This window comes from Photinus pyralis, unplaced genomic scaffold (genome assembly GCF_008802855.1).
Source record: "Photinus pyralis isolate 1611_PpyrPB1 unplaced genomic scaffold, Ppyr1.3 Ppyr1.4_LG6, whole genome shotgun sequence".
NCBI lineage: Eukaryota > Metazoa > Arthropoda > Insecta > Coleoptera > Lampyridae > Photinus > Photinus pyralis.
The window spans coordinates 15,000,824-15,024,351 of NW_022170663.1; the positions used below are offsets into that span (position 1 = coordinate 15,000,824).

General features: G+C 38.1%; 2 protein-coding genes and 1 long non-coding RNA gene across 3 annotated transcripts; 1 reads left to right on the forward strand and 2 right to left on the reverse strand.

Annotated features, from left to right (window-relative positions):
* Window positions 1–8,312: 8,312 nt before the first annotated feature.
* On the reverse strand, window positions 8,313–9,033 carry LOC116174148. Its single transcript, XR_004146041.1, has 3 exons — window positions 8,830–9,033; window positions 8,518–8,778; window positions 8,313–8,460 (listed from the first exon to the last, which is right to left on the reverse strand). It is a non-coding gene; the product is annotated as an uncharacterized LOC116174148 (long non-coding RNA).
* A 3,563-nt stretch (window positions 9,034–12,596) lies between these two features.
* LOC116174499 (DNA-directed RNA polymerase III subunit RPC1-like) lies at window positions 12,597–22,825 on the forward strand. The gene is made up of 14 exons (XM_031492433.1): window positions 12,597–12,689; window positions 13,557–13,754; window positions 13,800–14,188; window positions 14,231–14,430; window positions 15,533–15,646; window positions 15,695–15,852; window positions 15,900–16,008; window positions 16,061–16,229; window positions 20,672–20,947; window positions 20,997–21,126; window positions 21,177–21,295; window positions 21,345–21,683; window positions 21,728–21,896; window positions 22,599–22,825. The coding sequence occupies exons 1-14, from the start codon at window positions 12,597–12,599 to the stop codon at window positions 22,803–22,805; spliced, it is 2,670 nt and encodes an 889-aa protein (XP_031348293.1). The 3' UTR covers window positions 22,806–22,825.
* LOC116175009 (prefoldin subunit 1-like) lies at window positions 22,788–23,428 on the reverse strand. The gene is made up of 3 exons (XM_031493050.1): window positions 23,295–23,428; window positions 23,134–23,246; window positions 22,788–23,084 (listed from the first exon to the last, which is right to left on the reverse strand). The coding sequence occupies exons 1-3, from the start codon at window positions 23,322–23,324 to the stop codon at window positions 22,856–22,858; spliced, it is 372 nt and encodes a 123-aa protein (XP_031348910.1). The 5' UTR covers window positions 23,325–23,428; the 3' UTR covers window positions 22,788–22,855.
* Between the last annotated feature and the right edge of the window lie 100 nt (window positions 23,429–23,528).

The following is a 23,528-nucleotide window of genomic DNA, read 5'->3' on the forward strand; positions in this document are numbered from 1 at the left end:
CTACGACCGGATATGATTCAGCTGTGCCGTACGTCTATATCTCATGAATCTCAGCTAAATGACAGCCACCTAACCACATCACACAATTGAAAAAATCGCATGACCCGTCCTGTTACTTTCAACTTACGGAAATAAAAGCACTTAATTAATTTGGATAATTAGAAAACCGATTGCAATTCTAAGGTCTCGAATAATGAATGGCATCTTTGATTGGCAATTCAAATTACGGTCACTCATTCATCTAGAGTTATTAGGACCGCAGAATTTAATTTCGCGTATTTAAAGCTACCACTATTCTTCTTATGTACCTCTATAGTTTTGTAAATTATGGCTATCAAAACTTTCATTCGCGCGTTTAAAACTTTCAGTATTGTTTGTATTTACCGTAATATTTTTAAGTGGCAAATTATCCTTTGTAAATGAGGGTCGCCAAAACTTTAATTAGCGTGTTTAAACTTTTTTCATTTGTTTTACACGTACTTCGCTACTGTATTAATACAACATTTCAAAAGTAATACATGCTCTCGATTATTAGGGTGTCACACTAATATATAAAACCACCCTGCACTAATTTACAGGTATTTACGGAACCCATCCTTTGACGCAATCACGGCTCTAAAACAACCCCGCGTTGCGTAGCTTTCTCTCTATTCTGCAAAGCAAACAAGATGTTTCCTTTAACCTGAGACAATCAGACCGTATCCCATGACTCACCGGCGCCTTAAGTTTTTATACGCATTTGAAAAGTGAGGGCCGTATTTCAGGACTAAGTACTTGCCCACGTAAAATCACCAGAAATATTGAAGAAATCCTGCCAAATAACGAAACAACTTTTTATATAGGTTAAGTAGTATACTCGTTAGATTCGTTGAAAGCACCTTTTTTTTAATATACGCCATAACCGACTATGTCAACACCCGTGGTTCATGAACTAGGTGCCCACTTGCTCTCTAACCTGAATACCATGTGTTAGAACGGCAAAGATGTATAACCTCATACGCCATATTAATATAAGGCCTAAGTCAATATGCGAACTTGCTAATTTTACCGACTGGACTACTACTTTCTTGTGTACTTTGTAGCGTGTGGTTGGTTTAGGATTAAAAAAGTAAATTTTCTGATTTATGTATTGGGATATAGGGAAAATCCACATTTGTACCAATTCCTTTTGGTTTAAAGGAGTATGCGAGTCAAGTTCAGAAAAAGGGGTCCCTTTTCAGAGATGCTAATGGGCGAGAGATTCTTGTTTGGGTTCACGAGTCGTGGGTGCGTTAAAAATTAGATTTCGAAGAGGAATCCTACTGTTTTTAATCAGTTTTTCATCTCCTCACCAGCATACTTCGGAGGGCATGTAAAGCTGGCGGTCCCGGCAGTCATACCACGACTGTCGTTAAGTCACGCAGACTGCTGTTGACCCATAGGTACGATACGACACAATACTGTTTTATTACAAATTGTTTTTCATGAACCATTTGAAACGTTGAAATTGAATGTTTAGCGAAGTTATAAGGGCAGGTGCGTAGTAGCGAGGACTCCTAAAATTCGTGTTCGTGACAAATTGCAAGTTACCCGGAATATTATGCGTGTACAGATAGTTCATATTAATATTCGTAAGCGACAGTAAAAATCAATTTATTGGGGGTGACGGCTTTACACCTCAAGAATTAGAAATAAATCTTTGTGTTTACCGGCATACGATGAAGATTAATTTATGCATCTTGCTCGTAACAAAACTTGGTGATAAAATAGGCAAGAATACAATGGAAAAGTGGCATTTTATCTCTGTCCATAAGTAACCACGATCTTTAGCATTACGTTCTCGAACTTTGAAGGTAGTTTGATTGTATTCGGCATTCATATGAATTTTGCTTCCGTCAAAATTGATATTCATCACGATGATAACGTACAGGGACGGTGCAGGAGGTTTTCCTGTACCGTACAGGAGCGATCTGTTGCCATATTTAAAAAAAAACTACATTTTTTCCAATTCGTAGCAGAAAAGAATTTTACCCACGTCAATAACTGTAAGTTATTCTAGGTTTTTTTAATTGTATAGAATAGTGGTCGATTATTTTTAGGATTTTGCATATTGGTTTTGTTTGACGTAATTTTAATTTTTCCTGAAGGAATCGGCCCATGGGAATGATTTGACCATTTCATAAATGTCCACTAAATGACTGTGGTCTTAACAATGTTTTACTTTAAAAAGAACAAGGAGGTAGTTTTATAGCAGATTAGCCTGCACCAATAAAATTTTGTTAAATTAAAATTAAATCGAAGAAGCTAAGTCAAGAGGTAGTTATCACAGAATGTTGATTATTATGAAGGGATGTATTTTTTTAAATTACGGCAATCGTCGTGCAAATCCTAAATGAAAATACGATGTTAAGTACCTAGGTACGTTGACGTTCTAATGGAGAGAACATGCAAAGTGAATGTCATTGGAATTTCTGTGTTAGCTCTTGTAATTTGCGGGAAATAGTGACATTTCGAGATCACAATACCATAAAGAAAGTAATGAAAGAACATTGAAAGTGTCTCCAATGGACAACAATAAGCAGCTTATTATTGAAAATGGATACTTTTACGAGTCACTGAATTGTTTAATTCATCGCACAGATTGCCACACATCAGTTGGTATTGTTTGTTAACTCATCCACGAATTTAAAACATAAACACGAAGGTGCTTAATTAGAGAAGGGAATTACCGAACGTTTTGTATATTTTCAGAAGTGTACTTAAAACGAAATTACAGCTCGCACACAAAGAAATGAGATACCATTCAATTTAATGTTAATTTAAGCGCTGGTACAACATTGAATGGACCTGCCACGTCACGTTTTTGTTGTTCAATGTTGATCATTATATAAGCAGCGAAAAGTTAGTTCGCGATCATTTTAATTACCCGTATTCTGTGGGTGTAGTAAAAAGTTACGTTTAAATTCTCGGTTTGTCTTACTAATTAGTTTCAGAACTCTTCGTAATCATTACTTCCACATCTCATTAAGGGCAATTATTAATACGATCTCCGCATCGTTCACTACTTGAATGGATTTCCATCAAACGCACATCGTTTGATAAAAGGCGACCCCAAACTGTTCACAATTTTCTTCTAACAGAAAATTAAGGTCTTTTCATCAGTTCCGTTGTAGTTAGGGAAAAGAAATAAAACAGCATAATCACAACACCTAAACGTCTTTGAAGTACGGCATGTGTAACAAAAAGTTAACTTGTCTACACCAACTTTGAACGAAATTGTAAATGGGTGTTTAGTTGTGGAATATTCCGAGCAGGAAAGCACGTGTCAAAGTAGAATTTTTACTTGAACAGCTCAAAGGTTTTCGTTTTGTACGCCTTTTCGCTGCACCGATCACGGTGAAATTGAATAAATGACAGCGGCGATATCGGCGCACATATATTTCATCGTTAAGTTTCTAGCTTCGATACTGATAAATACTACTTAGTTTGCAAAGTTGAATAAAATGGATAACTTTTCTACTTCCACAGAATTCAGTACATCGCCTTGCCACAATTCAGGCTTGTTTTAAAATGTGATCCGAAAATAATAGATTTTCTATTAGGTATAACTACAACCTTTATATTATGTAATGTGCTGACGTCGGTCACCTAAATAATTATGCAGTTTTGAATTTGAGAGACACAGTAAGGTTTAAAAAAAACCTATAATGGTTTCATACTTGAAAACAATAGGTTTTAGAAATTCGATTGTTCCTGTATTAAAATGTTAAACAGGGGCTGCCGTCGCCTACTGCGTCTTAATGTGAACCGATTTTTTTTAAAGAACCGTATTCATGTTGTACAGTTTTAATGCTAATAGATCTTAATTATGGCCACAGGTCATGCCTCCACACAACTAAAGATTCGTAAAGAAAGCACAGTTATTCCGGATTCAAACTTGATGATCGATAGGACATTTAAGCGTTTATAGTAGTAAAAAGTAAAATCATCAATGAAGTTTACAAGTCTTGGTGCAAGGTTATTTCTTTTCATTTAGCACTGATTAATTAAATAAAAGATATAATGCTTTGATTCTATGATTTAGAAAATTTGCGAAAGTATGAATATGTATCGTTTATACGGTAACGCCACAGAATCTTACGATTAACCGGCTGACGCGAAACGTTCGAAGCCTTTAACTAAGATGTGCGCAACGCAATAGTAGCAGGTCACGCAGTCCACAAGTGTCAGGCACCGTTCAAAAAAGAGTCAGGGAAACGATTAGGTCTGGCGTTAACGGCGGTAGACAATATGGACATCAAGCCCCGCCGAGTCTACGTAACAGACCGATCTTCCAAAATACAAACAGCCTACAGGGTGCCCAACTTTCGAGCTAAATCTAGGAAAATACGAGTGTTGTCCAGAAAGTAGCAGACGTTTTGAAATAAAAAATGTTGAACTTGTAAAGAGAATCTATTATTGTATACATTTGGGGACTACACTCTTGGGCTATTTATCAACACAAGCGCCATTCAAATGGAGGCACTTATCATAGCGTGGCGCAAGTCTTTTGATTCCAACTTTTATAAATCCGCCGCCTAATAAAGTCTATATAAAAGATTTTTTACAGTGATATGAGATCTCATTATGCGCGTTGTTTTTACTTCCTGTCAAACTGAAAAATTTATTAAATGCTTTGTATACCACCCACAGATTTTTCTAAATAAGTCAACATTTTCTATTAGATATAATCTTGTAACGGAAACCCGCTGCGGGTTTAAATTATTGTTAGATTTTTTAGTTGGATTATAGTACGAGTGTGTAAAATTGCATGTGTACCGCTTTATACAAATAGTGGACGCGAGTCGGTTTAATTGCGATAAGCAAGCTTGTTTAGAATGGGCGGGTTTTCAGCAGAGACAGCAGTGAACCGACCAGCTTTGTTGCTTCCCTTCTCCATAGCCAAGTGAAGAGAAATAGATAAGAATGGGCTCGCGATTGGTAGGAAAGGCACCCCGGGCGCGAACTTTGTGTGTGTTCCGTTTTAAGCTCGCGCGACAAGATAAAGGAAAAGGAGGTGACAGTCACGCATCGAATACTTGAGAGGTACAGGTTTGTTTCTACTCGAAAATTTTGGAGAAAGAAACGTTTAGGAAAAACGCGAAAAAACGAATTTAAATTCAATGGGGGGGGGGGGGGAGCGTGGTTAATCGACTACCATTGAAGCCGCGGAAATCATTAATTAATAAGTAAATTATTAATAGGAACTAGAAACCCTGGTTGAATGCAGTCGAAATAAATAAAAAGTTCATTTCTCGATGATTTCTATACAACAAAACGTAATCGTATGAGCGAGGTTCGAAAAATTAATTTTCAAGAAGGTAGTGATATCTTTTTGATTTGTATAAAAAATTGTCATTGGTTCTTTTTTAGAAATTGCATTAAGTTCTTTTTTTGAAGTACTCTTGATGTTCTTCTATTGCTTTAAATTACTTCCTCTTTTTTGGTTAGCCATAAGGTATATTTTTGTGTAAATACTTACGACACGAGGTCGGAAAATGTTGCAAATCCCTCGAGGCGTCATAATAGCCGTCGAGCTAAATACGGTATTTTAACCACGACAAAAATGGATCAAATAAATTAGTGTGCTACGACGTCATCTTTGCAGTAAATGAATCGATCGAAAATTGGAACTGTTGTTTTTAATTTTGATAATATATTAGTCAACCGGAAAGAATACGTAATAAAAACAATAAGAATGATAGATCTAATCACAAAAATAAAAATAAAAAATTAAAGTTAACTTTGCACTAGAGCCCTTGAATTGCTGTTCAAATTGACCTATAATACGAAATGTACTAAAAAATATCCCTGTCAAATATATTGATGGAGTTATATTATGTAATAAAAAAAGATGGTACTTGATTCGTATGAAGCACTTTAATGTTGGTCAAAGAATAGGTAATCATTAGGTGCATTTGCATATTCGAAATGTATTATTTGGAACAATGAAAAATAAAATTTTGTATGTACCTCAGGCATTACTCCATATTTAACCCTCGGGCGACTTACAATCCCTCGGGCTCTGTCGCCCTCGACATAAATATCGCCTTAATGCCCTTGATGCATAAATATCAATTATAAACGCTGTTTATCAGGGACTGTCTCTGGCTGTTTATTGACCAAAAATACATTGAATCACCTATTCATTTCATTAATGTCAGAATTTCTCAGGAACTGCTTTTCATTGCTCAATAATTACTTTCGTTAGTAAAATGTTCGTTGTAACAACGAATCTGAAGGGGGAACTCCTTGCAAAACATTCATAATGACAAAACTTCGTCCGTAGGCACCAGTGAACCCATTAGATACACTAACAACGTATTTAATTGTTAGTACAATTCGTTTTACATACATTTTTCTTTCTAATGACGAAAACAACTACTTATTGAATAAAATTATAATTATACGCTCATTGATATAGGCAAGTACAGTGAAAACAACAATAAATAATTTATTTTCCTTGTTGGCTATCGATTTCGACATCTAGGTCATCAACGGGCCTTGCCACAAATTTATATATTAATATTGGCTTAAAGAATGAATCTAAATATGTTACTGTAAATAATGATGTCTATTCCCCCCCAAGGGAAGCACCTTGTCGTGGTGGGGGGGCTCAGTAGCCACTGTTGCCAGCAGTGGTGAAGCGAAGCTGTCCCAGGTCGTTTGTATCGTTTTTTTTGGTGGTTCTGGTCCCTCTGTCTTTTGTTTCATGTAAAAATCCCAGTAGCGTCTGTTCCATAGTGGGCGGCTGCTGGGTCGGCGTCTGTTCTCCATGTTAGGAGCGGCCGAATTAGTTGCTGGCAGTAGCATAAAAATGCAATCCTTTTTTTTGTAAAATGGAAAAACTTTTAAGCCCTTCAGGGCGACCACATTTTACTGCTCAGGGGTTCGGATTGTCCCCAGAGCCGGCAGGGAGCGAGGCGGAGCGGGCAGGCCTCACCCGGTCGATATTAAGCGGCTGCTCGGCGTCGTTGGCAGGCGACCAGGCCTCGACGCATGTAAATGCTCCTGGAAGAGAATACATGGCCAATGAGAAGGTGGATGAAGTGCCCCGGTTCTTGGTCATTAAAAGAAAGGAAGGCGATTTTACATCTGTAAGTCCCTTCCTGATAAGTAAGGTTTTGTATGGCATTGTTGGTCAAGTAAAAGACGTTAAGAAGATGAAAGGAGATCTTTTGGTTGAAACTGTATCACAGAAGCAGTCGAGATTACTTTGTAACTGTACGCGATTTAGCGATTTTGAAGTTGAGGTAGTACCCCATGGGATGCTTAACTCGTCAAAGGGAGTGGTTTTCTGTCGCGATCTTTTGAATTGCTCTATTGAGGAAATAAAAGATAATCTAAGTAGTCAAGGTGTAGTGGACGTTAGGAGGATTAGGACAAGGAGGGATGGAGTGTTTATAGACACTGCAAACCATATACTTACCTTCAATACCCCGAGATTACCATGGACAATCCAAGCGGCGTTTTACCCCTTGCAGGTGCGTCCGTATATACCAAATCCACTTAGATGTTTTAATTGCCAAAGATTCGGACATTCTGCTGTAAATTGTAAGCATGATAAGAGATGCGTATGCGGAAAACCTGTACACGAAGGATCTACCTGCGGAGAACCCATCGAATGTCCAAACTGCAAAGGGCCGCATAAAGCGGTCACTAAAACATGTCCAGTGTTCAAGATGGAAATGAAAATACAGGAGGTGAAGGTGATACAAAAGCTGTCGTACTCGGAAGCAAAAAAGAAAGTTGGGACAGTGAATCCCAGCACATCTTTTGCACAGGTTGCTTCAGTACCAACGTCAGTTCCCGTACAACCTGTCGGTCCTGAAATTAGAAAAATAATTAAGGAAGAAATGGAGGCATTAATGAGAATACTCACCACAAACCGATTAATTGTACAACCTCCCCCAAATGTTGTAGAAGTTCCCATATCAATTCCCGGGAACAGCGTTAATGTTTTCTCGGACCCTACTACGGCGTCAGAGGTAGAGGGTATGGACGCAGAGACGCGGGGGTCTAAACGTAAGACGTCTCCCGCTTTGTCTCGATCTAGGGAATCGAGTGTCACATCCGTAGATGATGATAAAGTTACTGAGGCAAAGCAACAGAGGAAGAGGAAAGGGTGGCCGAAAGGCAAACCCAGGAAACCCCGCAATTCGGGGCCAAGAGGGTCTTGTAGCAATTAATTTGTGATACAATCTGTGATATCCTAGTTATCTGTTCATTTTATTTGTAATAGTCCCATATACATTGTTATTTGTTATTTATTTATGTTATTTATCTCACCGTGATTGTCTTTTTATACAAAAATCTTCGAAAGGGGTACAAAAATTATACAATGGAATTGTAGAGGACTATCCAACAACTTAAATGAACTAAAACTACTTATACAAAGGCACACACCATTGTGTGTTGCCATTCAGGAAACACATTTAAAACCTGGAACAAAGTACAATGTTAAAAATTTCAGTTTAATTAGAAAGGATTTCTACTCACCTGCAAGAGCCTGTGGAGGAGTAGCATTTCTCATTCACAAAGGAACACCTTATAAACAAGTTAAATTAGATACAACTTACCAGGCTGTAGCCGTTAAACTTGAAATTAGTAGATCGTGTACACTTTGTAATATTTACACTCCCAATACAAATTATGATGTCGAAGAAATTCGAAAAATTATTGGGCAGCTTCCACCACCATTTATTCTTGTTGGGGATTTTAATTCCCACAACACCGTTTGGGGCTCCAGATCAAATGATGCTAGAGGGAAAGAACTGTTGGACCTGATTGAAAATAGTAACTTAAGCTTACTAAATGATGGCTCCGCTACATTTTTCAATGCAGGATCAGGCACATTTGACTCCATCGATGTATCAGTATGTTCACCAGGTATACATACTAGCCTGAAATGGGAGGTGGAAGATGATCTACATCATAGTGACCATTTTCCCATTATTATCACAGTCAGGGGTCACAATCTTCCAATAAAAACGATAGCTAAATATAAAATCCAAGTAGCAAATTGGGAACTCTTCACACAAGTCCTCGTCCCTCCTAATCAAGACAATCTAAATGTTAAAACCATTACCTCTTCCATCATAAACGCTGCTGACGCCAGCATACCTAAATCTAAACCTGGCAATAGGCGAAAGATGGTAATAGTTACCGGAAAATTCTAAGTGAACAAAAGCTTAACATAGGATGGGACCGTTGCAGAATTTATGATGCTGTGACAACTAGAAGATGCTACAAATGCAATGGGTTCGGACATAAGGCAACTGACTGTAGCAAAACTACTACCTGCCCCAAATGTGCGGGAGACCATGACCTAGCGAGCTGTAAAGCTTCGGACGCGGAAATCAAATGCAGTAACTGTGCCAACGCCGTTGAGAAACTAAAAATGAAACTGGATGTACAGCACCCGGCCTGGAGTGTTGATTGCCCAGTCTACAAAAAACGACTCGATCAAGAAAGAAGCAGAATTGATTTTTTAGGCCATCCCCAACACTAATCAAGCAAGGAAATAGGTACGGATCAACGCTCTCAATCTATTATCAGAACGTAAGTGGAATGCGAACGAAAGCGCAATCTTTCAAAAATAAATTGGCAATTACAAATTACGACATTATTCTACTGACTGAGACCTGGTTAACGGAAAATTTTCATGACGCTGAGTATTTAAACAATCAATATGCGGTCTTTCGCAATGACCGTAATTACGAAGAAATGAAGTGCACCATGGGAGGCGGAGTTTTAATCGCAGTCAAGACCGATTTGAATGCTGAAAAATTGGAATTTCAAAGTGATCTAAATGAAATATGGGTCAAACTTAAAATTAATAATACTTCATACATTATTGGTGTTGTCTACTTTCAACCGAAATCTGGTATTGATAAGTACGTGAGTTTTACCAAAAGTTTAGAAACAATTGAAAACATGTTGCATTCATCGGAAGTGTTAATAGCAGGCGATTTTAACCTACCACAAATTGTTGACGCCACGTATAATTTCGAAAACGCGAGTGCTAAATGCAAAGTAATTAAAAATATAGCTTCGATGTACAACTTAAAACTCATTAATACGGTTAAACTTAAAAACTGCAATAATAGAACCCTTGACCTAATTTTAACTAACTTAAACGCGGAAATTAAATCTGCTGTCGACTCACTGGATAAAATTAATCCACTTCATCCTGCACTAGAAATAGTCTACAAAGTCCATAGACCAGCTAAGCGAATTACCAAATTAACCAACTTCAATTTCAAAAAAGCAGATTTTCTTAAAATGTACGTCCTTTTTCGCGATATCAATTGGAAGGAGTCTCTTATCCTGAAGAATTTCAAATCGGTAGATGATGCAGTAACTAGCTTTAATCAAACGGTAATGAACATTTTCGATGAATGTGTCCCCAAAGTGACAATTAGGAGTGCCAATAAGTATCCTAGCTGGTTTAATATAGACATTATTAAGAAAATCAAACAGAAAAATAAGTTTCGGTTACAGGGCCCATCGGAAGACTTCATTGAAGCCAGAAAAGAACTCAAAAGAATGATCCACATTGCTCATAAGAGGTACATTAATCAAATTGAAATGGATCTGCGGAAGAATTCCAATAAATTCTGGAACTACATCAAGTCGTTGAGGAAGAATAGTCAACTACTTGGAGTTTTTGAGTACAAAGACACCTCGTTAACGGACGCCAGAAGCATTGCGGACGCCTTTGCATCCTTCTTCGAGTCAGTCTACACTATGGAGAGGAACGATGACCGGAAGATGACGTGGAATCGGACCTGGTGCTATCCAAATTGCACTTGACTCAGTTACATGAATCCGAGATACTGGAAGCAATTAAAAAATTGAAACAGAGGTCGGCTATAGGCGAAGATGGAATCCCACCCTACATCGTGAAAGCATGTGCATCTTTATTGCTAACCCCCTTACTACATCTATTTAATTTAGCTTTGCAAACATGTACATTCCCTGAAGCTTGGAAATGCACCAGAATAACACCAATTCACAAAAGTGGAAGCCGAAAATTAGTTGAGAATTATCGCCCAATTGCAATTATACCAGCAATAGCGAAAATTTTCGAAAGAGTGATCTATACTAGACTTTATTCCCATCTCAGCAGTATAATTGCAGATCAGCAGCACGGTTTCACGCGGAACAGATCAACGATTACAAATTTAATGCAGTTTACGCATTTCTCAGCAGGAGCCTTGGATGAGAGAGCCCAGGTGGACTGTGTTTATACAGATTTTGCGAAGGCATTTGATACAGTATCCCATCAAGTCTTGCTCCGTAAACTTGTTTTAAATTGCGTAAGTAATCCGACCGTCAAATTCTTAAAATCATATTTATCTCTCCGTAAAACAAGAGTGAAATTCAATGGTGTGAATTCAGCCGAATTTTATCCCTCATCAGGCGTTCCCCAGGGAACACTTCTTGGTCCTTTTCTGTTTCTCTTATACATAAATGATTTACCGCGAGTGATAAAAAACTCGAAAGCACTACTATTTGCGGACGACCTAAAACTTTTTAATAAAGTCCAATCCCCAAGTGACTGTTTAAATATTCAAGAGGACATTAACTCAGTAATTAAGTGGTGTATCAAAAATAAACTAAAACTAAATATCAATAAGTGTAAAGTCCTTACTTTTACTAGATCGAAAAATCCCTTACTTTTTGACTATAAGATGAATGGAAAGGTCTTACTACGAGTCACCTCCGTTAAGGACCTGGGCGTGTTTTTCAATACCAACCTTAACTTTAACTTACACATTGAATACCTAACAAATTAGTGTTACAAACTTCTTGGTTTCGTTATCAGGCATACACTCAATTTCACGAATATACAGACAATGCTAACCTTATATAATGCGTTTATTAGATCCAAGCTTGAGTATGCTGCATATATCTGGTCTCCTCAAACTCTCAAATACTCAGACATGATCGAAAAAGTGCAGAAAAAGTTCATCCGAGTAATGTTTTTTAGGTCAACCCAAAATTATCCACATTTGATCTCTTACGATACCCAGCTTAATTACTTAAATAGTACTTTCGGCTTAGATATAACGAGGTTAGAAACCCGACGGTACATTGCCTCCACAATTTTTGTCTTCAAAATTTTACACAACTTGTTATACTCTTCCGAATTACTTCAAGAAATTAAGCTTAAGGTACCATTTGTTAAGCTAAGGCAAATTAATACTATTTTTGTAGTTAACAACACAACTTCCCCACTTATTAAGATCTTGATCGCTTTAAATAAGTTATCCTCAGTTAATGATATCGACTTTTTTCACGATCCCCGAAATTCAATAATAAATAAAATTAGATCCTAGTCCTAATATTTGTTCAGAGCCCCAGTGCCATGTAATTGGAATTTTTATTCTGTATGGTTTCTGGTTAAATAAATAAATAAATAAATAAATAAATAAATAAATAAAGAAACGTCGTGGAACATCATCCGAGAGTTCTTCAACCGACCAAATGTTCCTACATGCTTGAGCCCGCTACCGCCATCACCGGCCAGGGCGCACCAGATCATCCGCCGGGTGCACATTCCGATAACTGACATGTCAGTTCCCTACCATTACATCAATCCATCAATGGTGCATACTAACGACCCCAGAAGATACGCCGTTGCCGTTCGCCAGCAATACTGCCGAGTAAACAACGCTCAATGTACATCTGTAAATATGTATATATATTATATTGTAAATAAATCATTGCAACATCGCAACCAGCGCAAAAATATTAATAAATAAATAATAATGGCCATTTTGTTTTGTTATGGCAACTGTGATTTGGTCAAACAATTTGATAATATATTATAAATGCAAATATTAAAAAAAAGGCCAAAACAAATGTTAACATAAATTTTTGCAATCAGAAAGAAAAGATTATTCAATTTTTTAAAAATATACTGTGTGTTTTATTAAAAATGTGCATCTTTTTACTATGCGATATTCATTGGTTTTTTTACTTTACATTTTCTGACGATTTATGACAAACCCCACAACTTTTGTGTTTAAAGTTTTTTTTTTTTTTCTATCTCTTATAACCGAGGCACGTGGCGCAGTGGTCGCGCTCACCGATGCTATTCGGGAGGTTGTGGGTTCGAATCCCGCTGCCGATTGCTCTGTCTGGGGTTTTGTCAGGGGGTTTTCCTCAGACATACGTAGCTTCGCATAATGCTAGCATTATGTTGAAATCTACGAGGCAAATGCTGGAGCAGTACTCTCCCCCTCAGCACCCTAACTCCGTTCCTTCCGTTCCCATTTACCCATCCTTACAATCCCGTTCTCTGGCTGAAGAGGGCCAGGAAGCCCTGAGCAGCCCGCCTCCGGTATCCCTGTAGTCAGGGGTGCCGGAGGAATGAAACACGTTGGCCTTTTTCCTTATCTCTTATAAGAAATGCGCTACCCTGTACAATTGGTAAAAATTTCCGAGCATTTCCAAATTTCTAGCATTTTCAAAGTGGTGTACCCCGGTTAATACATTTGAAGGTCTAAATTACTAGAAACGACTTTTAGAATAAAAACAATTTGGTAACTCCAAGAAACGGGGAACTTCTCATAGCAGCCACCCAAGATTTCCTGACGGGCGCCTACATTCTAACCAAAAAGGATACGTTTCTCGATTTCGTACACGCGTCCCAACTGGCTGCGACAATTCTAGCAGGGGAGGACGCAAACCTCATCATCAATCTTCCACCTCCCGCCATTTTAAAGGTTTTTATCATATTACTCAATTGACGAGCACTAATCCACAGTTAGCCTAGACGTTTATGGACCGGCAAGCAAATTTTTGGCATCATACTGAAGCCCAACAGGGAAAGTACGATAAAAGCGAACCTGGAGGCGAAAGGCAAGGCCTACACGAAGGACAAGGAGCTGTGCGTTAAGGACTCGTACGTGTTGATCCGTAATTCGGAGCTACTCGCCGGCACGCTCGACAAAGGTCACTTAGGTTCGGGCGGAAAAGGTAGCAATATATTTTACGTGATCCTGAGGGACTTCGGGCAGGCGTTTGCGATTAAATCGATGTGGCGGTTGGGTAAATTGGCTTCCTATCTCTTGATGAATAGCGGATTTTCGATTGGTATTGGCGACGTCACGCCCGGGGAGAACTTAATTCGTAAAAAGAACGCCTTACTGGATGGAGGGTAAGATGTGTTGTGTAGCGAACGGTACTCACTTGTGGTTAGGTATTCCAAGTGCGATGAGTACATTAAAGCCATGGCCGAAGGCAAGCTGCCTTGTCAACCGGGATGTAGTGAGGAAGAGACGTTGGAAGCTGTCATTTTAAAAGAACTATCCGTTATTCGTGAACACGCGGGACAGGCTTGCGTATCCGAGTTGCATCCTACAAACAGTCCGTTAATTATGGCATTGTCTGGATCGAAAGGTAACGTTTGACAGATTCAGTTCATTAAAAATTAAAAAGTGAGGACGATGGTTCCTCCGTCACATCCGCTTGTGCGCTGATGACTAATCTTTCATGGCGCCTCGATGTCTATTGAAATTTCTGGAATGTTTGCCACTTGCCAGAGCTGGGCAGAATACTTTCAAAAAGTATTTTAGCTCCAAGATTGGGCTGCTAGTTCAAAAGTTACAGCCCTTTGAATTTTCTTTCGAAATTGGTTTCTAGTCTATAACTTTTGATTGAGAAGTCTGATCGAAAAAGTACGAATTGTTTTTGATTCTACGCACCAAAATTAATAAGAAAAAGTGTTTTCCCGAGAAATTTTGGTGTAGTCGATTTTTGGTAAAAAAGGAAGGTTATACACTGCCTTTTTTTGAGGCCCGCAAAAAAAATTGTCTCAGATCGACCCGGAAAAAAATTTTCTTATAGAATGTGGCCTGTAGAATCCATAATTTCAAACAGTTTGAAGATTGGGCTACTACTTCAAAAGTTACAGCCCTTTGAATTTTCTTTCGAAGTTGGTTTCTAGTCTATAACTTTTGATTGAGAAGTCTGATCGAAAAAGTACGAATTGTTTTGGATTCTACGGACCAAAATTAATAAGAAAAAGTTTTTTTCCGAGAAATTTTGGTGCAGTCGTTTTTTGGGAAAAAGGAAGGTAATACACTGCCTTTTTTTTGCCCCGAAAAAAAAATTGTCTCAGAACGACCCGGAAAAAAAATTTTCTTATAGAACGTGGCCTGTAGAATCCATAATTTCAAACAATTCCAAGATTGGGCTACTAGTTCAAAAGTTACAGCCCTTTGAATTTTTTTTGGAAATTGCTTTCTAGTCTATAGCTCTTGATTGAGAAGTCTCATCGAAAAAGTACGAATTGTTTTGGATTCTACGCACCAAAATTAACAAGAAAAAGTGTTTTCCCGAGAAATTTTAGTGCAGTCGATTTTTGGTAAAAAACTGCTTCCATAAAAGTATTTAATTACAAAGTATTTGAATACTTTAAAGGATTTGAATACTAAAAAGTATTTACAAAATGGAATACTGCCCAGCTCTGCCACTTGCCTAATAAAGGGTTCAATTTTAGGTTCATTTATCAACATTTCCCAGATGATAGCGTGCGTAGGGCAGCAAGCGTTAAACGGCAAACGCGTGCCCAACGGATTTAACGATCGATCTTTGCCGCACTTCGAACACAACTGTAAGTATCGGGGCGTTTCCGTTTGCCACTTTAACCGGCGCCTTACAGCGAAGACCCCTGCGGCGAAGGGCTTTGTCGAGAATAGCTTCTATTCGGGCTTAACGCCGACCGAGTTTTTCTTTCACACCATGGGCGGCAGAGAGGGGCTGGTGGATACCGCCGTTAAAACTGCAGAGACCGGCTACATGCAGCGACGTTTAGTTAAGGTAAATTGGACGCGAGCAAACGGTGGAAATTAATTTTGTACGTTTAGTCACTAGAAGACTTGGTGGTGCATTACGACGGGTCGGTGCGTAACGCCGAAGGCGATATCATTCAGATTTCGTACGGATGTGACGGCTTAGATCCCTCTTGTATGGAAGGTAATTGCTAAGTCTGGCGGTAGTGTGTTTGTGTAAACCGTTTTTGAAATAGGAAAAGATTGTCCGGTGGATTTCGATCGTGTCTTGGCCCACATACGCGCGAAGTGTCCTTATAGGGACGAAATTGCTTTAGATGCTGATCAAATTCGTCGAGCAACAAAGGCGTTTTTAGCAACAAACTCTTTGAACGAGTGCAGTGAAGACTTTAAGAGCGAGTTAAGGTACGTAGATTCTTGTGATGTGAAAACCAATACTGGTACTGTCATGTTGTTTTATTAGAGAAGCATAATTATGTAGAAAGTGTATGCGGTAGCGGGTGCTCCAAAGGAACTCAAGAGTTCGAATTCTTCCTTGTGTGTTTTACTCAATTGGAGCCATGCGCTTCGTCAATTTCAGTCGCCTGTTAGGTTTATAGGCCCGGAATCCATCTGACAGCATTATTCATGCTGACACGGGTGGTAAAACTGAAATGGATGCGTGTCCGCTCATTCCATTGTTTCTTCAGCCATGAGTAGTTGGGTTAAGTGTGTCGTCATGCGACACCGTGGCAGGTTGATGGCGGGACATAAGGAAATTACTTGGGAAAATTTTCGGCAATTCCTGCTTCCCATTTCAACCTAAAGAAAAATTAAAAACACCCTCGGAGAGATAATTAAATTAGATGTCACCAAAAAAGCGTGCCTAACCGATTTTTTAAAAGGATAAAAGTTAAATAAATAAATCTAAAAAGGTAGTAAAAAATTGGTTGGCCATGATTTACCTACAGCATTTGTCACCTAATTCTTTGATTTAACTGTCATCTCTAATAAACACGCCAACTAGAATAATAATTACAGTACAGAAAAAAAGGTCTTTATTGTAAAATCGTTTTGTACTGGGAATAATACACGGCGAAGTTCGTGATTTATTTTCAGTCAAGTTTGATGACAGGTCAATCTTTTACAGTATAATTATTATATCCAAAATATTTAACTATATTATTTATAATAGAATATTGAACTTTGTAAAAGAATCTCAAATATTACCAGAAGATCAGTGTGGTTTTAGAAGAGGAAGGGACTGTCAAGACAATATTTTTATACTTAATGCAATTATTTTTAATAATATTCGTTTAAAAAAGCAAAGGATGTACGTTCTATTTGTAGATTTCAAAAAGGCATTTGATTCAATTCAACACGATCTTTTATGGTAAAACGGGAATAAGTGCTAAACTCATAAGATTAATAAAAGGTTTTTACTCTAAAGCGACATTGCAGATCGAGCAAGAGGGGCGTCAATCAGAGGCAATTAATATCACCAAAGGTGTGCTACAGGGTGATGTTCTAAGTCCCTTACTCTTTTCTTTCTTCACAGCAGACATGGAAGCGTTTTTGAAAAATTAAGGAGTAAGTGGAGCTCCTTTAGATGCCGGAACTGATATAACGCTTTTAATGTACGCTGATGATTTGGTCATATTTGCTAAGTCTGCGCCAAACATGAGAAAAGCATTACGGGCACTAGAAAGTTACCGTTCTGTTAACAGCCTAACTGTTGACGTGGATAAAACAAAAATTATTGTATTTCGGTACACACAAATCAAAAAGTTCATAGAGAGCATTCGCGAAGATTAGGTACCTTAACCTAGAATGGGTAGATAACAATTACATTTTAGACACCCTTGATAAATACACTAACAAAAACTAACGATGATTGGGATAAAGTACTTTTGAGTGTATATTGTAACACTCTGAAACAAAACCCTCTCGCAAACACATCAGACTCCATCATAAGATTGCCGATTCCCTTGAAACATAAAAGAATCTTAATGCAAATTAAAACTCACAATAAAGATATGGTAGTAATGTACAGGGTGGCCAATTAAGAATGCGAGGTATTGTATCTGAGAATCTATCCATCGTAGAGGCTTGCGGTAAAAAAATTTATTACTGAAACGGCCACGAGCAAAACCTGGAAAATATTTTTAAGTTTCTGAAATGGCCGCTAGAGGGCGTAACTGCAATCTGGAAGCTAAAAAAGTGATGTTTCTGTGAATTCCGCTATATTAACCTAGCAAAAAAATGTCCGGTCTTTGAAGTTGACGATAATCTGAACAATTTTTGTTTGACAATTTTTCCTGTATCTCTAAAAATGCAGTGGTGGGGGGTATTCAAAGGTTTCTGTAAAGAACACCCTGTATCTTCGAAATAGCTGAGCCGATTTAAACAAAGTCGGGTTAGTTCAAAAGAGCCTTCACCTACAAATATTATACTATTTGAAGTTTTGTTAGTTTCACATATCACCGCTTGAGCGCTTTTTTCGACATTCCGACAGAAATGGTTAATTTTTTCAAAAAAATTAAATGCATTGGTCCGATTTTTTTTTTCATGAAAAAGTTGTTAAATGATGCCTAAACAAGTTCGCAAAAACAGCATCTCGATATCTAGAGGCATTTCCTTTTTTAAATCGATGCACCTTAGGACCACAAATTATATAATAAAAATAATTCCGGAAAAATTAGCTTAAAAAAAATAAAATTTTGAGAGTACAAAATTATCTTTGGCCTAAATTTTAGGTTAGGAACAAGATATCGAGATGCGGTTTTCGCGAGCTTGTTTAGACATCATTTAGCTACTTTTTTATGAAAAAAAATCAAACCAACGCATTTAATTTTTTTGAGAAAATTAACCATTTTTGTCGGAATGTCTAAAAAAACCCTCAAGCGGCGATATGTGAAACTAACAAAACCTCAAATATTATAATATTTGTAGCCGAAGAATAACTCTTTTCAATTAACCCGAGTTTGTTAAAATCGGCTCAATCGTTTCGAAGATACAGGGTGTTCTTTACGGAAACCTTTGAATACCCCCCACCACTTCATTTTTAGAGATACAGGAAAAATTGTCAAACAAAAATTGTTCAGATTATCGTCAACTTCAAAGACCGGACATTTTTTTGTTAGGTTAATATAGCGAAATTCACAGATTCCAGATTGCAGTTACGCCCCTAGCGGCCGTTGCAGAAACTTAAAAATATTTTCCAGGTTTTTCTTGTGGCCGTTTTAGTAATAAATTTTTTTACCGCAAGCCTCTACGATGGACAGGTTCCCAGATACAGTACCTCGCATTCTTATTTGGCCACCCTGTACGTCAATAAAATCAACTATAAAATAAAACTCACAGATATATGTACTACATGCAACACACATCAATGCGAAACTCTCCAACATTTCTTCTTTGAGTGCCCACTATACCAACCTCTCAGAAAAGAGCTTGTTACTATTTTTCCAGATCGTGTTATATTTACAATATTACAAAATTTAAACAGAAACAATTTTTCTGATGGAGACTATGAAGTTGAGATCATTTCTGTTGAATGAGTGACAGAATATCAATAATTACAAAAGTAAATAAATTAAGAAATTTGCTCTCTTTCGTATGGAGTACCTACAGCCGAAGAATAGATATTGATTTTGCTATACCTTTTTTTTTATGTTGTGCTTTTCTTTTAAATTCGAATGTTATGTTTGATGGTTTTCTTTTTCTTGCTAGTGAAGATTAATTTGTTCATGATATAAATGTCAACGGAACAATAAAGATTATTATTATTATTATTATCCGATGGATATTTTAATTATCTATCCGATAATGTTTTTATTTTTCCTGTAAGTTAAAATGGCGAGCAGGAATTGCCGAAAATGTATTTTCCTCCCTATGTTCCGTTGCCAACCTCCCACACTGTATATTTGTCATAGTGTGTCCAAATAAAGTCATTATTATTATTTATTATTATGATGTGTGATGCGCTGGCGTCGTCGATGGAGGTTGCTGTTGCAAATTTCTTAGAGCGGATTGGGTGGAGAGTTGAAAGTTATTGGTGGGGGCGCGGTTAAATTAGGTGAGTGCAACGTGTTATAATAATAATATTTTTTCACTACTAGCGTCTGATGACATGATTATTAACCTTTTTTCCACTTGTAAAGTAGGCTTTCTCGGCATTTGTTCAAAGTGGTTAATAATTTTTTATTATTAACTAGTAGTCAATAATGAGAACTGTCACGCTGTCACTTTTAGAAAACACAACCCGAAATTTCGCTCAATGAACGTTTAGACAAGTTCTCTAAAACGAATAATTGCCACCATTCGCAATTTCCAGAGAAATTACATACCTAAAATTATCACATTTTGAAAAAATTCGAACGAAATTACTCTTTGAAAAATCTCAATGACAGAACAAAATACGGCCTGTTTGACTTGTACTTCCACGTACTTGATTGACATGTTAAATTAATAAACAAAAATTCTGTCCAACCGTTAACTCTCTTATCAATATAATATGTTAATTTAGAGGATTTCAAGTGCTAGTAGTGAAAAAAATAGTATATATACCACGGTAGAGAAGTCTCTTATTGCCTTCGCACCTTACACCCCTCGGCGCAAGCGCCTCGAGATGTAATCTTGGTGCTCAGGCAATAATACTGGACTTCTCTACCTTGATATATAATGTACTATTAATTGCCCAACAGAACAAAAAATTATCCCAATTACAGGACAATGGTGTGTAATACGTCGTGTTGGTCGGTGGCTATTGTTGAGTAGTTGTGAGAGCGCCTTTCTTTTCCTTTTTTAGATTTTTAGATCTTTGCGATATAACTATAAATTGTGTAAAACGCGCCATTTTCTTTCAGTAAATTCATGGAGGCGATAGCCTGTAAGCTGGAGAGGATCTGCGAAAAGTTCGGAAACGGCGCCGCCGTAAAGGAAATCGAGAGACTCACCTGCAGTCAGCTTGTCACGTTCCTCGAGACCTGCGGCCAAAAATTCGCGAGATCCGTGATCGAACCGGGCACCGCCGTGGGCGCGTTGGCCGCGCAAAGTATCGGCGAACCCGGCACCCAGATGACGCTGAAAACTTTCCATTTTGCCGGCGTCGCCAGTATGAACATTACGCAGGGCGTTCCAAGGTGAGATTATATGCGGTGGATGGGTAGGTATACTGTAAGCTTTTTGCAGAATAAAGGAAATCATTAACGCGTCCAAAAGCATTAGTACTCCTATAATTAGAGCGTCTTTAGTCGACCCACACAATCCTGAATTCGCAAGGCGAGTAAAAGGAAGAGTGGAACGAACAAGGTTAGGCGAGGTATGGGAACCTTCCAGTGTAGATATTTGTTCCACTTTTGGTCTTTGTAGATCACATCGTACATCGATGATGTGTATATGAAAAGTGACTGTTTTCTGATGATAAAAATAGATTGTGAAAGGATTAATCTGCTGCAACTGGAAGTGAATACAGAAACAATTCGTTACAGGTACCTACACTTTTAGTACGATAACTTTTCTCTATTACCCCCATTGCAGTTTGTGCACGTCTCGATTAAAGTTGAAACCAAATGATGTGGAGGTAGTGTCCGATACTGTAATCCTCGTGCGAGCAAATCATTCGAAACATTCGCAGAGACTCAATTTTGCACTGCAAGAGTTGAAACAGGTCATCCCCGACGTTGTAATAAAGGGTCTACCAACTGTTAACAGAGCGGTAATAGCTAGAGAAGACAAACAGGGCGTTTCCCACTACAATCTCTGTGTGGAGGGTGACAATCTGCGAGAGGTAATGGCGACATACGGTGTAGACGGCCACAGGACCATTTCGAATAATATAATCGAAGTGTTCCACACTTTGGGAATAGAAGCGGCGAGGTAAAGTGTGCTTACTTCGGCGTTTGGTGATTTTCATTCTTTAGGCAAACCATTATGCACGAAATCAAAATGGTAATGGAAAATCACGGAATGAGCGTCGATTATCGGCACATAATGCTACTCGCCGCGCAGATGACGCATACGGGCGAGGTTTTGGGGATCACTCGTGACGGATTGGCGAAAATGAAGCAGTCGGTTTTCAACTTGGCCTCGGTAATCCACCTTTCCTAGCTAAATTGCCATCCAAAGTGAAAAAGACATATCTCTTTTAGTACATTTGCATGAATTAGTAGCTAGACCTAGGATTGCATGTGTTTTCGTGTCCTGACCAAAAGCTCTCGGAATTCCAATAATTTGTGAGGGAGATTCACGGAATATTTCTTTCCTGTATGTATACCTGTGTCTGCTGGGGAGTATTGCATAACCCCCAGACCCCTCGGACTTGACCTCCTGAATTGTTAAACTTTCAGCACTCTTGTGATCATTTTCAAAGAAGGCTCTGGAACATTCCCTGTTGCTGTGTTGTTTTCCAAAACATTTAAAAAAAGAGTAAAGATTCCATGGCCTCCTTGAAAAATAACCACAAGAATACTAATGTTCTAAAAATTTGAGGGGATGTGTAACACGAGGCCCAGCCACACACAGGTATATTCCAAGAAAGAAGAGATCTCGGAATTTCAACATAAATTCTTGTGGGAAATTCATGAAATATCTCTTTCCTGGTATCAAATACCATCCAGCCCCACACAGATAAATGAATTAAAGTTTGGGGGCTACAACGAAATACTTTAAACTATTTTAAAAAGGAAAAAGTGGATAAAAACAGCTTCAGATATTCATTCAAATTTTCTCATAAATGAAATGTCTTTTTTGCCTAGGACTTCAGTAAATACAGCAGCTAATAAAATGTTTCAGTTTGAGAAAACCGCCGATCACCTCTTCGATGCAGCGTATTACGGACAAACGGATAAAATAAATGGCGTTTCAGAAAACATCATAATGGGAATGCCCGCCGCTATCGGTACTGGTATATTTAAACTACTACACAAGCCGCTGTACTCCGACGAAAAACCCGCAGCACTGCCCCTACTATTCGAAACGGCATTAGAATCACAAGCTTAACACTTTAATTTAATAGTAAATAGCATTATTGTAATTTTAATACAAATAAATCATTCGAGCGCGTCTTTTCTCTGTTGCACCATCTCTCGCAGGTTATTCTCTGAATCTTTCAAACTCCTCTCGAGGTATGCTTTATTGTTTTCTAAAGTTTTAATCTTCTCCTCTGCCGTTGCCTGTTTCTTTTTGAGATTCTCCTTGATCTCGCTTAACGGCGACAGCATAAACATACGACCTATACTGTCGTAGGTATTTGTGCTGGAATTCAAATTCGAAATCTCTCTAAAACAGCAAACTGTTAAGATTGACAAAATTGGAATACACTCGAGACCTTTCCGTAAGTGCGGCGTGCTGTTTGTTCCGCTTTAAATTCTCGATTTGAATGTCGGACAGTTTTAATTGTTGGGCGGTTTCGATGGCCTTCTGTTGCAGCTCTGTAAAGGCCTAAGGTTAATGTAAGCGTTTTGTACGTTTTTATCTTGGTTTACGTACCTTTTTGAGCTCTAAATCGACTTTTGCCATTATGTTTTCTTTGAAGCAGAAATACCTTAAAAGGTTAGGGGACCTTGAAAAGAAAATTGGTACCAATTACAATAAAAAAGACCCTGTGATCAGGTATACCAACTATGTGCCTAATATATTTAAAATTAATGGCGGAACAACCCCCTTAACCATTTTTTTTACAATATCGTCTCCACTCCCCAAGGTGAATCGTCTCTTTCCACA

What these genes read in the sequence shown, in the direction of transcription:
- LOC116174499 (XM_031492433.1), top strand. Translation starts at nt 12,597, where the DNA reads ATGTCAGTTCCCTACCATTACATCAATCCATCAATGGTGCATACTAAC. An exon ending in TTGGGAATAGAAGCGGCGAG is followed by an intron (nt 21,684 to 21,727) that starts GTAAAGTGTGCT and finishes TTCATTCTTTAG; the next exon opens with GCAAACCATTATGCACGAAA. An exon ending in CGGTTTTCAACTTGGCCTCG is followed by an intron (nt 21,897 to 22,598) that starts GTAATCCACCTT and finishes AAAATGTTTCAG; the next exon opens with TTTGAGAAAACCGCCGATCA.
- LOC116175009 (XM_031493050.1), bottom strand. Translation starts at nt 23,324, where the DNA reads ATGGCAAAAGTCGATTTAGAGCTCAAAAAG. An exon ending in TCGATTTAGAGCTCAAAAAG is followed by an intron (nt 23,247 to 23,294) that starts GTACGTAAACCA and finishes CATTAACCTTAG; the next exon opens with GCCTTTACAGAGCTGCAACA. An exon ending in CACGCCGCACTTACGGAAAG is followed by an intron (nt 23,085 to 23,133) that starts GTCTCGAGTGTA and finishes TTGCTGTTTTAG; the next exon opens with AGAGATTTCGAATTTGAATT.